This window comes from Poecilia reticulata, chromosome 17, assembly GCF_904066995.2.
Source record: "Poecilia reticulata chromosome 17, P_reticulata-male-v2, whole genome shotgun sequence".
Taxonomy (NCBI): domain Eukaryota; kingdom Metazoa; phylum Chordata; class Actinopteri; order Cyprinodontiformes; family Poeciliidae; genus Poecilia; species Poecilia reticulata.
Genome location: NC_088846.1, coordinates 31,932,612 through 31,948,264, shown reverse-complemented (window position 1 = coordinate 31,948,264; position 15,653 = coordinate 31,932,612). Strand labels below are relative to the sequence as shown.

General features: G+C 45.4%; 1 protein-coding gene across 2 annotated transcripts in view; it reads right to left on the bottom strand.

Annotated features, from left to right (window-relative positions):
• adcy8 (adenylate cyclase 8 (brain)) overlaps nt 1-15,653 on the bottom strand; it is a 97,196-nt gene that overhangs the window by 10,195 nt on the left and 71,348 nt on the right. For both annotated transcript variants that reach the window (XM_008434781.3, XM_008434782.3), the window contains 3 exons: nt 13,851-14,023; nt 12,791-12,869; nt 3,490-3,648 (listed from right to left, as the gene is read on the bottom strand). In XM_008434781.3, coding sequence (XP_008433003.1) covers nt 3,490-3,648; nt 12,791-12,869; nt 13,851-14,023 — 411 coding nt within the window. The remainder of the gene's footprint in view (nt 1-3,489; nt 3,649-12,790; nt 12,870-13,850; nt 14,024-15,653) is intronic.

The window sequence follows — 15,653 nt, the reverse complement described above, 5'->3', positions numbered from 1 at the left end:
GTCTGTCTGTTTGTGTCTGTTTGTGTCGGTTTGTGTCTGTTTGTGTCTGTTTGTGTCTGTTTGTGTCGGTTTGTGTCGGTTTGTGTCTGTGTCGGTTTGTGTCTGTGTCTGTTTGTGTCTGTGTCTGTTTGTGTCGGTTTGTGTCGGTTTGTGTCTGTTTGTGTCGGTTTGTGTCTGTGTCGGTTTGTGTCTGTGTCTGTTTGTGTCGGTTTGTGTCAGTTTGTGTCAGTTTGTTTGTGTCTGTTTGTGTCTGTCTGTGTCTGTTTCTGTCGGTTTGTGTCTGTTTGTGTCGGTTTGTGTCTGTCTGTTTGTGTCGGTTTGTGTCTGTTTGTGTCGGTTTGCGTCTGTCTGTTTGTGTCTGTGTCTGTTTGTGTCGGTTTGTGTCTGTTTGCGTCGGTTTGTGTCGGTTTGTGTCGGTTTGTGTCTGTCTGTGTCGGTTTGTGTCGGTTTGTGTCTGTGTCTGTTTGTGTCTGTTTGTGTCGGTTTGTGTCTGTTTGTGTCTGTCTGTGTCTGTTTGTGTCTGTTTGTGTCGGTTTGTGTCTGTCTGTGTCTGTTTCTGTCGGATTGTGTCTGTCTGTGTCTGTTTGTGTCTGTCTGTTTGTGTCTGTCTGTTTGTGTCTGTTTGTGTCGGTTTGTGTCGGTTTGTGTCTGTTTGTGTCGGTTTGTGTCGGTTTGTGTCTGTTTGTGTCGGTTTGTGTCTGTTTGTGTCAGTTTGTGTCTGTTTGCGTCTGTCTGTTTGTGTCTGTGTGTTTGTGTCTGTCTGTTTGTGTCTGTTTGTGTCCGTTTGTGTCAGTTTGTGTCTGTCTGTTTGTGTCGGTTTGTGTCGGTTTGTGTCTGTTTGTGTCGGTTTGTGTCGGTTTGTGTCTGTTTGTGTCTGTTTGTGTCGGTTTGTGTCTGTCTGTTTGTGTCTGTTTGTGTCTGTCTGTTTGTGTCTGTTTGTGTCTGTCTGTTTGTGTCTGTTTGTGTCAGTTTGTGTCCGTTTGTGTCTGTTTGTGTCTGTCTGTTTGTGTCGGTTTGTGTCCGTTTGTGTCCGTTTGTGTCTGTTTGTGTCAGTTTGTGTCTGTCAGTTTGTGTCTGTCTGTTTGTGTCTGTTTGTGTCGGTTTGTGTCGGTTTGTGTCCGTTTGTGTCCGTTTGTGTCTGTTTGTGTCCGTTTGTGTCAGTTTGTGTCTGTCTGTTTGTGTCTGTTTGTGTCGGTTTGTGTCGGTTTGTGTCCGTTTGTGTCCGTTTGTGTCTGTCTGTTTGTGTCTGTGTCGGTTTGTGTCGGTTTGTGTCTGTTTGTGTCGGTTTGTGTCGGTTTGTGTCTGTTTGTGTCTGTTTGTGTCTGTTTGTGTCAGTTTGTGTCTGTTTGCGTCTGTCTGTTTGTGTCTGTTTGTGTCGGTTTGTGTCCGTTTGTGTCTGTTTGTGTCTGTTTGTGTCAGTTTGTGTCTGTCTGTTTGTGTCGGTTTGTGTCGGTTTGTGTCGGTTTGTGTCTGTTTGTGTCGGTTTGTGTCAGTTTGTGTCTGTTTGTGTCTGTTTGTGTCGGTTCATTTCGGTTTGTGTCAGTTTGTGTCTGTTTGTGTCGGTTTGCGTCTGTCTGTGTCTGTTTGTGTCGGTTCATTTCGGTTTGTGTCTGTGTCGGTTTGTGTCTGTCTGTTTGTGTCGGTTTGTGTCTGTTTGTGTCTGTTTGTGTCGGTTCATTTCGGTTTGTGTCTGTTTGTGTCGGTTTGCGTCTGTCTGTTTGTGTCGGTTTGTGTCGGTTCATGTCTGTTTGTGTCTGTTTGTGTCGGTTTGTGTCTGTTTGTGTCTGTTTGTGTCTGTTTGTGTCGGTTTGTGTCTGTTTGTGTCTGTTTGTGTCGGTTTGTGTCTGTTTGTGTCGGTTTGTGTCGGTTTGTGTCGGTTTGTGTCTGTTTGTGTCGGTTTGTGTCTGTTTGTGTCTGTTTGTGTCGGTTTGTGTCGGTTTGTGTCTGTTTGTGTCTGTTTGTGTCGGTTTGTGTCGGTTTGTGTCGGTTTGTGTCTGTTTGTGTCGGTTTGTGTCGGTTTGTGTCTGTTTGTGTCAGTTTGTGTCTGTTTGCGTCTGTCTGTTTGCGTCTGTCTGTTTGTGTCTGTTTGTGTCTGTTTGTGTCGGTTTGTGTCCGTTTGTGTCCGTTTGTGTCAGTTTGTGTCTGTCTGTTTGTGTCGGTTTGTGTCGGTTTGTGTCTGTTTGTGTCAGTTTGTGTCGGTTTGTGTCTGTTTGTGTCTGTTTGTGTCAGTTTGTGTCTGTTTGTGTCTGTTTGTGTCTGTTTGTGTCTGTTTGTGTCGGTTTGTGTCGGTTTGTGTCTGTTTGTGTCTGTTTGTGTCTGTTTGTGTCAGTTTGTGTCTGTTTGTGTCTGTTTGTGTCAGTTTGTGTCAGTTTGTGTCTGTTTGTGTCGGTTCATTTCGGTTTGTGTCTGTTTGTGTCGGTTTGCGTCTGTCTGTTTGTGTCGGTTTGTGTCGGTTCATGTCTGTTTGTGTCTGTTTGTGTCGGTTTGCGTCTGTCTGTTTGTGTCGGTTTGTGTCGGTTCATGTCTGTGTCTGTTTGTGTCTGTTTGTGTCTGTTTGTGTCTGTTTGTGTCTGTTTGTGTCTGTTTGTGTCGGTTTGTGTCGGTTTGTGTCTGTTTGTGTCTGTTTGTGTCGGTTTGTGTCTGTTTGTGTCTGTTTGTGTCTGTTTGTGTCGGTTTGTGTCTGTTTGTGTCTGTTTGTGTCTGTTTGTGTCTGTTTGTGTCTGTTTGTGTCTGTTTGTGTCGGTTTGTGTCTGTTTGTGTCTGTTTGTGTCTGTTTGTGTCTGTTTGTGTCTGTTTGTGTCAGTTTGTGTCGGTTTGTGTCTGTTTGTGTCGGTTCATTTCGGTTTGTGTCTGTTTGTGTCGGTTTGCGTCTGTCTGTTTGTGTCTGTGTCGGTTCATTTCGGTTTGTGTCTGTGTCGGTTTGTGTCTGTCTGTTTGTGTCGGTTTGTGTCTGTTTGTGTCGGTTCATTTCGGTTTGTGTCTGTTTGTGTCGGTTTGCGTCTGTCTGTTTGTGTCGGTTTGTGTCGGTTCATGTCTGTTTGTGTCTGTTTGTGTCGGTTCATGTCTGTTTGTGTCTGTTTGTGTCTGTTTGTGTCGGTTTGTGCCTGTTTGTGCCTGTTTGTGTCGGTTTGTGTCTGTTTGTGTTGGTTTGTGTCTGTTTGTGTCTGTTTGTGTCGGTTTGTGTCTGTTTGTGTCGGTTTGTGTCGGTTTGTGTCGGTTTGTGTCTGTTTGTGTCGGTTTGTGTCGGTTTGTGTCTGTTTGTGTCGGTTTGTGTCTGTTTGTGTCGGTTTGTGTCTGTTTGTGTCTGTTTGTGTCGGTTTGTGTCGGTTTGTGTCTGTTTGTGTCTGTTTGTGTCTGTTTGTGTCGGTTTGTGTCTGTTTGTGTCTGTTTGTGTTGGTTTGTGTCTGTTTGTGCCTGTTTGTGTCGGTTTGCGTCGGTTCATGTCTGTTTGTGTCGGTTCATATCGATTCATGCCAGTTTGTGTCGTACCTCGTTGTCGCGGTCCTTCTCCAGGAAGTGGCGCGCCACGTGGCTGGGCAGGATGTTCCTCAGCATGTTCTCGTTGTGTTCCCGCAGCTCCTTCATCTCGTTGATCTCCTCCTTGGCCTGGACGCGCCACAGGAAGTCCAGCCGGGCCGTGTACTCCAGCTGAAACCACAAACCGGGTCAGAAACGCTGCAGATCCAGCCTGAGTTCTACTGCTCTGCACAAACCTCAACGTGACAAACGGCTGGAAAATGAAGGAATCCTCATGGAAAACTGTCACTTTAAAGAAACTTCAGAGCTTTTTAGAAATTTATTACGCTTGGAAAAGAAACAGTGACAATAAGAAACAGCAGAAAAACAGTTTTTAGAAAAAAAATCAACAAAAATGTCACTGATGTCAACAATCTGTTAAAACACAAATTAAAAGCTTTATTTTATTTTATTTAGGTTTTGCTTTGGCCCCTCAGACCAGCTCAGCTTTACACTGTAAAACAAAGCATGACTTAACTTGAGTTAACCAGATAATCTTGGTTTTTAGTCAGAAATCAAATTTTATCAAGTTGATTTAATGAGAGACAAATATCGTTTTTAAGTTCTTTAATCTTCATTTGAGTTGTTTTAACTTTTCCCTGTAATTAAAATTAAACTGAAAACCGTCCTCACTTATTAAAAAAAGCAACATTTTTATATTTTCACTCACGTTATCCAGGTTAAATAATGACTTATGTGAAGTTATAGCATTAAATTATATTCCAACTCATTGCTTTCTGCGCCTCAACGTCGAATATTTCATCTGTTTTCACGTCCAAGTCCAAAACGTTTAATTAGTAAGGAATCTTCATGCGAGGCTAATGTCGGAATAATAAAGTGGTTTCTTCTTTTTAGTGTGCGGATGTTTTACAGGCTGTTAAAAATAAACCTCCAGCTGCAGGAGTTTAGTGAACAAAGTTGGCCTGAGCTTCCTGACGCCAAAGCCGATGAACTTGTTCCATAAAAAGCAGATTAGAAGTGAAGTTCAGGACAAACTGTTACATAAATGAGATGATTGAATTCACAGCAACAGGCAGGCAAATTAAAATATTTAATCACCTTTGCAGTGCAGGACTATTCGATCAATCTGCTGTGCAGCTGAAGTATTTTAAGAGGCGACTCAATTAGCTTTTCTGAATTAACAATTATTACAAAGTCACATGAATAAATTAGAGCCAAACAAGTGGTGTGCGCCTGCAGAAGGGAGGGAAGAGAAAAGTCATCAGCGAAGCTGAAAAATGATTTCCAGGGCAGGACGATAAGCCTGGAAGGATTTCTGCTCTTCTTCTGAGGCGCCTGATTAATCAGGGAATCAATTAGTGACTAATCAGGAGAGAAACTTCATCCAGTTTTCTGTCCAATTAACGTTCAGCCAGTCTGAGTGAAGCTGCATCCACTGGAAAGAGAAGCTGACAACCTGCACAGGAAATCAAGTTCACTTTCCAATCAGAAATTCAAGTTAATCACATTTTAACTATAAACTGTAATGACTATTTCAGCTCAATAGCAAAGATATTTATTGTTTTCATTCGGTTCTTATGGTTACTGGACGTTTGCGCTGATGCTACGTGTTTAGCATTGAGATGCTATTTTAGGTTAGCGTAGCTTCACTGACAGGCTAGCTCCTGTTAGCACAACTTCAACACAGCAACAGTTTTTTACAGCGTCCAATCAGATCAGTGGAAGCAGAAACTAAAGCCAGACAGAAACGGTCAAATGTGCGTCAGTTTTACAGGCGTACCAGAAACAAGCAAATATAAAGGTTCCGGTCCGATATTCTGTATGCAAAAAAAAAACATTACTTGCTTTTTAAAATGTTAAAATATATATAAAACTATTATTATTTATAAATCAAAGGCTGATGAAGCTCAGCCTTCATGGCCGTCTCAGCTGGAACGATATTAGTGACGAAAACTCTTTTCCCAAAATGGCCGCTTCATTTCTAAACTCTGTTACTTTGCTGATTAGTTGAGCGATATTCAGAGAGAAGGAAGCCTTGATTTACTATCCAGATTTTTGCTTTTTGATGAAAAATGTAGCTAGTGGTTTATTAAAGTTACAAATAAACATCCATCCATTTTCTAACACCCTTGTCCCTCAGTGGGGTCGGGAGGTGCTGCTGCCTCTCCAGCTAACGTTCCAGGTGAGAGGCGGGGTCACCTGGACAGGTAGCCAGTCTGTCACAGGGCAACACAGAGACACACAACCATGCACACTCACACCTAGCGACAATTTGGAGAGGCCAATTAACCTGACAGTCATGTTTTTGGACTGTGGGAGGAAACCGGAGTACCCGGAGAAAACCCACCATGCACAGGGAGAACATGGAGACTCCATGCAGAAAGACCGGGAATCGAACCCAGAACCTTCTTGCTGCAAGGCAACAGCTCTACCAACTGCGCCACTGTGCAGCCCCTTCAAATAAACAGTCCTAAGTAAACTGGCGTGATGATGGTGTCAGCAGAACCGACAACCTTCTGCTGCTCCAGAGACGTCCATGTCTGACTGACGTCTCTTCATTTCAGATGGAGGACCAATGAGCGAACAGGATGACATGTTGGAGACAATCTTTACCTCCAGTTAATTTCTTTGACCAAACACCGACTCCAAGAGCAGCTGTGCAAATAAATAATAAATGTTTTAAAGTGGCAGTTAGTCAGCTGATTGGGTCTTTATGGGCCTGGAAATAAACGCTACCTGAAGAATCCAGAACGAATGAAAAGATGTGGGAATATCTTCAAGCAGGATCTCCAACATTTCTCCATTTGTTGGCCTCCATCAGAAAGAGGATCATCATTTCTAGGATCAGCAAACAGCCGTTCTCCTCAAGACATTAGCAGCAAGTCTCACATTTCTCAAGGAGCAAATCAAAGTTAAGAGCCTGTAAGTGAAGCAGGTTGTGGAGGAAAAGGCTTTAATTGGCTCCTGTTCTCCTCACAAACAGAATCACTCGAGTTCAACACGGCCCTGAGAGGCGGAGCAGCTTTTCCACAATCAGCAGCACTGCGGCAACAAAAACACCAAAATCATCAAACTAATCACAGAGCAGCAACGGCGGCGGACCTCACAGCTCCTTTTAATTCAAACACAATGACATTTACTCCACTTCGTCAACAGTGAACTGACTGCAAGGGTCATCAAATCCAAATGGAGGCATGAGAAAGGAAAAAAATCCTGTCTTCACGCAGAATAAGATGCATTATTACTGATTTACTTTTATTTGAAATAACTTTAAATTAACTTCTGATTGGCTGAAAGTCTAATTCTGCAACTCAGATTAGATCCAACTGGATTTAATCCCAGTCAAACGTTTAGTTTGTTGTTAATTTGGAACTAAATGGACATTTTTCTCAGTTTGAATGGATTTAAGTGAATTTTTGGCTGTTCAGTCATGAACTTTAGATTTTGGGCTGTAATTTAGTGATAGACACTAGTTAGAGGTCAGAGGTCAATCCTAAGCTCAGCTCTGCAGAGTCCTGTGAAGAAAACATGCAGAGTTTTAGGACAGTAACTCTGCATGTGTCCGACAGGTTGATGATCCAACGTCACGTTGAGCAAAGAGCCTCTGATGATGAACGCAGACAGAAAAGCTGCAGATGTTTCTGTTAATGTCTGTGAGAAACAAACGTGATTCCAGCCTATCAGGCAGAAAAACTCTACCAGACATGATGCTCCGTTAAACCACCAGGACTGACCAGGTTGAACCAAACTCTGCTAACCGAAGCTTCCTGCTTTCAGCCGAGCGGCACCTCCTCCTGATGCGGCACCGTCTCAGAGCGTCTCCTCTTGATGCGGCGCCGTCTCAGAGCGTCTCCTCCTGATGCGGCGCCTCCTCCTGATGCGGCGCCGTCTCAGAGCGTCTCCTCCTGATGCGGCTCCGTCTCAGAGCGTCTCCTCCTGATGCGGCTCCGTCTCAGAGCGTCTCCTCCTGATGCGGCGCCATCTCCTGATGCGGCTCCGTCTCAGAGCGTCTCCTCCTGATGCGGCTCCGTCTCAGAGCGTCTCCTCCTGATGCGGCGCCGTCTCAGAGCGTCTCCTCCTGATGCGGCGCCGTCTCATAGCGTCTCCTCCTGATGCGGCTCCGTCTCAGAGCGTCTCCTCCTGATGCAGCGCCTCCTCCTGATGCGGCTCCGTCTCAGAGCGTCTCCTCCTGATGCGGCTCCGTCTCATAGCGTCTCCTCCTGATGCGGCGCCATCTCCTGATGCGGCTCCGTCTCATAGCGTCTCCTCCTGATGCGGCTCCGTCCCATAGCGTCTCCTCCTGATGCGGCTCCGTCTCATAGCGTCTCCTCCTGATGCAGCGCCATCTCCTGATGCGGCTCCGTCTCATAGCGTCTCCTCCTGATGCGGCTCCGTCTCAGAGCGTCTCCTCCTGATGCGGCTCCGTCTCATAGCGTCTCCTCCTGATGCAGCGCCATCTCCTGATGCGGCTCCGTCTCATAGCGTCTCCTCCTGATGCGGCTCCGTCTCATAGCGTCTCCTCCTGATGCGGCTCCGTCTCATAGCGTCTCCTCCTGATGCAGCGCCATCTCCTGATGCGGCTCCGTCCCATAGCGTCTCCTCCTGATGCAGCGCCGTCTCCTGATGCGGCTCCGTCTCATAGCGTCTCCTCCTGATGCAGCGCCATCTCCTGATGCGGCTCCGTCTCATAGCGTCTCCTCCTGATGCGGCTCCGTCTCATAGCGTCTCCTATGAGACGCTATGAGAGGAGTCAGGAGGAGACGCTCTTAGACGGCGCCGTCTCATAGCGTCTCCTATGAGACGCTATGAGAGGAGTCAGGAGGAGACGCTCTTAGACGGCGCCGTCTCATAGCGTCTTCTCCTGACGCGGCGCCGTCTCAGAGCGTCTCCTCCTGATGCGGCGCCTCCTCCTGATGCGGCTCCGTCTCATAGCGTCTCCTCCAGATGCGGCTCCGTCTCATAGCGTCTCCTCCTGATGCAGCGCCATCTCCTGATGCGGCTCCGTCTCATAGCATCTCCTCCTGATGCGGCTCTGTCTCATAGCGTCTCCTCCTGATGCAGCGCCATCTCCTGATGCGGCTCCGTCTCATAGCATCTCCTCCTGATGCGGCTCCGTCTCATAGCGTCTCCTCCTGATGCGGCTCCGTCTCATAGCGTCTCCTCCTGATGCGGCTCCGTCTCATAGCGTCTCCTCCTGATGCGGCGCCGTCTCAGAGCGTCTCCTCCTGATGCGGCGCCTCCTCCTGATGCGGCTCCGTCTCATAGCGTCTCCTCCTGATGCGGCTCCGTCTCATAGCGTCTCCTATGAGACGCTATGAGAAAGTCTTTTCTCATAGGAGAAAAGACTTTCTCCTATGAGACGCTATGAGAGGAGTCAGGAGGAGACGCTCTTAGACGGCGCCGTCTCATAGCGTCTTCTCCTGACGCGGCGCCGTCTCAGAGCGTCTCCTCCTGACACGGCACTGTCTCAGAGCGTCTCCTCCTGACACGGCACTGTCTCAGAGCGTCTCCTCCTGACTCGGCGCCGTCTCATAGCGTCTCCTCTTGATGCAGCGCCGTCTCAGAGCGTCTCCTCCTGACGCGGCACAGTCTCAGAGCGTCTCCTCCTGACGCGGCACAGTCTCAGAGCGTCTCCTCCTGACGCGGCGCCGTCTCAGAGCGTCTCCTCCTGACACGGCACTGTCTCAGAGCGTCTCCTCCTGACTCGGCACTGTCTCAGAGCGTCTCTTTCTGACGCGGCGCCATCTCATTGCGTCTCCTCCTGACGCGGCGCCGTCTCAGAGCGGCGAGTCGCAGGCCTGGCGCTGAGAGCTGTATTTATCTCCAGCTTCCCAAACAAGTAATCGAATTGACCCGGAGAAAATCGATGTTGTATGACTTCAAATGCGGCTGCTTTCTACTTTCATGAGGCCACAAAAGACCTTCAATTACGTGTCCGGGTCCAGTCCTCCAGCCGGCGCTGAGCCGCCCCGCTGCATGATCAAAGGTTGCCATAGAGAGAGCATGAAAGCAGCGGGGCGACGACAGTTTCCTCCCGTCCGCTGAGCCGGACTCCATCAGCGCAGAATGGATCATGGAGCGATTCGGGCCGGCGAAATGAGCCGGATCGTTCTGGTAACGGCGTGAAGATAAAACGCCGTCGTCACGGTTACACCAAAATATCCAGGAAGACGTTTCTGTACCTGAACGATTTACAGACGAACTGCTGCTCAGGGAAAAGGTTTAACTGACAAACCGGAAGACAAAACATGCTTCAGGAAATGTGATCAGTGAACCAGAAACTGGAGGGCAGAAATACGAAAACGTTTTACTCAAGTAAAACTAAAATGTAGAAATCGCAGCCGTCAGAGGAAAGAAGTGTTTGGTAAAAAGTGCTGATCAAATTATCAATCATTTAAAAATTACATCAAACGATGGATGAAAATGACAATAATTCATATAAATATTAAAATTTAATTCAGGCAAAAGAAAATTTTCCCAAATCAATAAAAAGAAACTAATGAAACTTTTACTGCAGGTGTGTGTTTGTGTCTGTTTTTCATCCAGAATCCAGAAATTTCACTCAGATAAGCAGAAACAAAAAGACTCGAGTGAAACCAGTAACCAGTTTCTGCTCAGCTCTGGTCCAACACGTGGAGCTGGAACCAGTTTCTGCTCAGCTCTGGTCCAACACGTGGAGCTGGAACCAGTTTCTGCTCAGCTCTGGTCAGACATGTGGAGCTGGAACCAGTTTCTGCTCAGCTCTGGTCCAACATGTGGAGCTGGAACCAGGTTCTGCTCAGCTCTGGTCCAACATGTGGAGCTGGAACCAGGTTCTGCTCAGCTCTGGTCCAACATGTGGAGCTGGAACCAGGTTCTGCTCAGCTCTGGTCCAACATGTGGAGCTGGAACCAGTTTCTGCTCAGCTCTGGTCCAACATGTGGAGCTGGAACCAGTTTCTGCTCAGCTCTGGTCCAACATGTGGAGCTGGAACCAGTTTCTGCTCAGCTCTGGTCCAACATGTGGAGCTGGAACCAGTTTCTGCTCAGCTCTGGTCCAACATGTGGAGCTGGAACCAGTTTCTGCTCAGCTCTGGTCCAACACGTGGAGCTGGAACCAGGTTCTGCTCAGCTGTGGTCCAACATGTGGAGCTGGAACCAGTTTCTGCTCAGCTCTGGTCCAACATGTGGAGCTGGAACCAGTTTCTGCTCAGCTCTGGTCCAACATGTGGAGCTGGAACCAGTTTCTGCTCAGCTCTGGTCCAACATGTGGAACTGGAACCAGTTTCTGCTCAGCTCTGGTCCAACACGTGGAGCTGGAACCAGTTGGAACCAGTTTCTGCTCAGCTCTGGTCCAACACGTGGAGCTGGAACCAGTTGGAACCAGTTTCTGCTCAGCTCTGGTCCAACACGTGGAGCTGGAACCAGTTGGAACCAGTTTCTGCTCAGCTCTGGTCCAACATGTGGAGCTGGAACCAGTTTCTGCTCAGCTCTGGTCCAACACGTGGAGCTGGAACCAGGTTCTGCTCAGCTCTGGTCCAACATGTGGAGCTGGAACCAGGTTCTGCTCAGCTCTGGTCCAACATGTGGAGCTGGAACCAGGTTCTGCTCAGCTCTGGTCCAACATGTGGAGCTGGAACCAGTTTCTGCTCAGCTCTGGTCCAACACGTGGAGCTGGAACCAGTTGGAACCAGGTTCTGCTCAGCTCTGGTCCAACATGTGGAGCTGGAACCAGGTTCTGCTCAGCTCTGGTCCAACATGTGGAACTGGAACCAGTTTCTGCTCAGCTCTGGTCCAACACGTGGAGCTGGAACCAGTTGGAACCAGTTTCTGCTCAGCTCTGGTCCAACACGTGGAGCTGGAACCAGTTGGAACCAGTTTCTGCTCAGCTCTGGTCCAACATGTGGAGCTGGAACCAGTTTCTGCTCAGCTCTGGTCCAACACGTGGAGCTGGAACCAGGTTCTGCTCAGCTCTGGTCCAACATGTGGAGCTGGAACCAGTTTCTGCTCAGCTCTGGTCCAACATGTGGAGCTGGAACCAGTTGGAACCAGGTTCTGCTCAGCTCTGGTCCAACATGTGGAGCTGGAACCAGGTTCTGCTCAGCTCTGGTCCAACATGTGGAGCTGGAACCAGGTTCTGCTCAGCTCTGGTCCAACACGTGGAGCTGGAAACATTCATTATTTAAATCCATCAGTATTAAACGATCCTGAGGCTAAAAATGTGCCGATTTCTCCGGATCAGAACAGCATCAACGTCTGATGATGTGATGATTTAGACGGCAGACATTTCTGCGTTTATTGATTATAAGTAATAAAATAAATATCTGTTTTTATTGGCTGCTAGCCGACGTCGTTGATTAGTGGATTTATTCACCTGATCAGTTTCTCTTTCATTTCTAACCAAACTAAACGTTCAGTTATTTTCCAATCACCTGTAACTTTGTAATAATTATGTAATAACTATGTAATAACGTGCTCATCCTGAGGCCTGCGGTTGAACTCTGCTGCCACATCCAGGAGGAATAAATCTTTTCTGATACAGCGCTCAAACTTTTAATTGTGAGAAAAGTGTGTTAGATTACTTTATGCTTTTTAATTTAATGGTCTGGTAGATCTGCTAATTCGTGGCACGATGAAGTTTTTTTTCTCTTTCCAATTAGCTGCAGCGCAGCAGGAGATGTTTGTCTGAAAGGGAAATGAATCGACTGCAGCACCTGGAAGCTGGACCTGAAAGAAAGCAGCAGAGTTCAGAACCACCAGGAACCGAAGGAACCCGATGGGCCGATTCTGCAGTGTAATCAGTTCTTCAGGCCTCCTGCTGAGGGAATCGGGTCTTTAACTGCCTCAGCGTCGCTTCATGCTTTCATTCTGTTCCACCGGATGATCAAATGAAGTGACTCTTTGTTCCTTAAACTCTTTTTAAGAAGCATAAACACGATTTCCTCCCCGTTTCATTTCCGTCGTTCAGGTGGTTCTGATCGGTTTCTGGAGTTCTGCTGCCATCGGCTCGACTCACAACTTCTCCTCTCTTTCTTCTCCTACTGCTCTCCGATTCAGCTAATTAAACTGCTACCTGTCTGTTTTCTCAGATGCACCTGGTCTGGCGTTCTGATTGGCTGAGGCGCCTCCTGCTGGACGCCATCAGCTGACATGATGCAGCTGACAACAACCGACCGTCTCCTGTCGCAGGAATGAGCCTGCTGGGCTTCCTTAGAAAGAAACCTTTTAATCTAATCTGAATAAACTGAGATGACTTGTTTCAGATTCCTGCCATGAAACAAACTGACCTGAAAAGTGAAAATGCAGAGTTTGTGTTTTGGAAGAGATGGTTTTACCTGCTGGCCGTGGTAAAACACGGCGAGGAGGAACATGGCCATCAGCAGCAGAGACGTCTCTTTGGTTCCCAGGAAGTTTCTGAAGGGAGCAGAAGAAAAAACAAGATGCTGATTTCATTACACTCTGCAGGAAATATCCGGCAGGAGACATTTAATTTAATCTACTAAAAGATTAAAGTCATGCAACAAAATCGCATCAAAGAAAAACTTTATTAGAGAAACCTCTCGCTTTCTACTGGCTAAAATCAGGAATCAGGTCTGAGACTCTGAGCTTTTATGCATCGTTGGACCAGTGGAGGTTTAATTCACGGCAGAACGTCACGCTTCAGCTGCCACACAAATGACAAAACAACGTCTGTGAAGACAAAACAGCCGAAGCTGACGGAGAGCAGAACGTTCCTCTGGTCCTGGAGAACAAAAGGAACCATTCAAATTAAATTCACGGATCCTTTTCTGTGCTTTTTGTTCCAGATGTGAAAACATTTCTGCAGAAATCGTCTCCATGTTTCTGCCTGGAGACGTTTTACACATTTAAAGGACGTTTAACAGAAACTATCCCGACTCTGGGTCGAGGTGATGAGGACTGGAGCTGGCCGCACTAATCAGGAAACTGTTAATGGGTTTTTATTTCATTGGTTTTGATATTTTAAAGTCCTGAGTACCAGGCCACTTTATATTTTATATTTATTGTCAAAGTTTATGTCAAATTTCCTGTTTTCCAGGAAATTCGACTCACTTAACTGAAACTAAATCTTCCTAATGGTAAAAAATAAACCTTTAAATGTCAGAAATGTAAACATTTTACAGGACATTAATCCAGGCTGCCTTTGTTTTTCAGTTTTCAGTAAAAACGACTCCAGGAATTTAATCCAGCTCCTGAGTTACCATCAACCTGGAAACGTCAAACTCTGCTGGTTTTTTACGCTTCTGCTGTAATTTTCTTACAGTAAATATCAAATATGACCAATAAAAACCCAGAGAGATTCATATTTTTGTAGATTTGTAGACGCGTGGCTCTTTCAGATGGATGTGAAGACGAGCGTCGAAGCAGACGACTCACTCGGTGTTGTGGTGCACCGTGTCGTAGCGCACAAACAGCGAGGTGTAGAAGGCCTCGGTCAGCAGGGAGTAGACGGCGATCATCAGCAGCAGCACGGCCAGCTTCAGCACCGAGTTGAGCCGCAGGAACACGGCGCAGGTGACCATGGCCAGGACGCCCGTGAACACGAAGTACTGCCAACCAAACAAACCAGCCATTAGATGCACGTCCATCCTCCCAGCAGCAGGGGGCGCCAACGCAAACGTCCGACCAAATTCAGACAGGATGCAGAGTCACAGCACCGAGAGGAAAAATATAAACCGGTGAACTAGCTTAAACTCATTACTATGTAAATAATTTAATCCTCCAAGCAGCTAATTATCAGATTTATTTACGTAATAATTAAGTAAAAATAATAAGGAAATAAAACTAATCTGGATTTGCTAAATACTCACAATAATTACATTTTTCTTAATCGTTTTGTTTCAGTCAATGAGATTATCAGGAAGAGAGGAGAATACTAGTAAAATATTAATCATATGTTAATAAAGTAAAAAAAAAACAGGAAACACCTGATCAGGTGATCATTTGATAATAAACTAAACATTAATCAGAATTAAGTATTATTGATTTGTTACTCCTCTGAATAAAAATACAGAATATTTGGTTTTATCATTTCAATCACAATATAAATCAAACTTTTTTTTACTGCAGGAGATAAACTTTAAAACATTTAACATTTTAAAACATTATACATGAAATTTAAAACTTTGTGCATGAAATTTAAAACATTATGCATGAAATTATGTCATATATTATTTACATGATGAGGGAAAAACAAAAACTGGAGCTGAATTAACGGTTATTTATCAAACATAGAATAATTATTCTTTACCAAACTATAAACTGTTTATCCTGATAATTAATAACTTGCAATTATGAGTAGTTATTAGTTATGAGTTAAATTTTTCCTACTCATTTAACGTTTATTACAGCTAATAACACTTTAATAACAAGCTAATTATTAGATCAGCATGACTAATTAGACAATTAATTATTAACCCAACAGCCAACTGTTTATCCAACATCCTGGAATATTTGTCGATAAATTATTTATGAATGTCCGTTGTTTTTAAAATATATATAAAAGAAAATTAAGGCTTCTGTTAATAATTAATGTTTTATTTATGAGCATTTTTCAAAATATTTTTAATGACCAAAAATGACATAGAACTGGAGAATATTTACAGTTGATCAGTTATAAAGAGATTTTATTTAAATATCTTCATTTCTCACCTTAAAACAAACCATTTAATAATAATTGGTTCATTATAGCTCATTAGGTTTTAGCAGGAAAACTGTAATACCACAGGCAGCCACTAGGAGTCAAAACAACATTACACCAATAATCCAGATCACTGCTGTGAGAATTAGACCCAAACCTCTGAAGGTTTTTGCTTTTAGGTCTTCAGATTCCTGAAATTCGACTGAAGATCATTTTAAACTTTCTGCACATAAACTAAACCTCCCAGTTTGTCTCATAGGGTTTCTGTTATTAACGTGAACTCTGGGCACAAACTAAAATAACTTTTATGAGCTCCGGATCGAATCCCCAGCTCCTCTGGCCACAAAGCACAACCCCCTGCTGAGCCGTAATAAACCAGAACTACTAAACTGCCCTATTTATTAAATATTAAACCCAATATCCAGTATTTTCTTATTTGTCTGCAGCTAAAAATAGACGCAGTGTGAGCACAGAGCAGGTCTGACCTGCGGAGGAAATAAGTTTATGATGTGTACATGCGACAACATGACTCAGCCGAG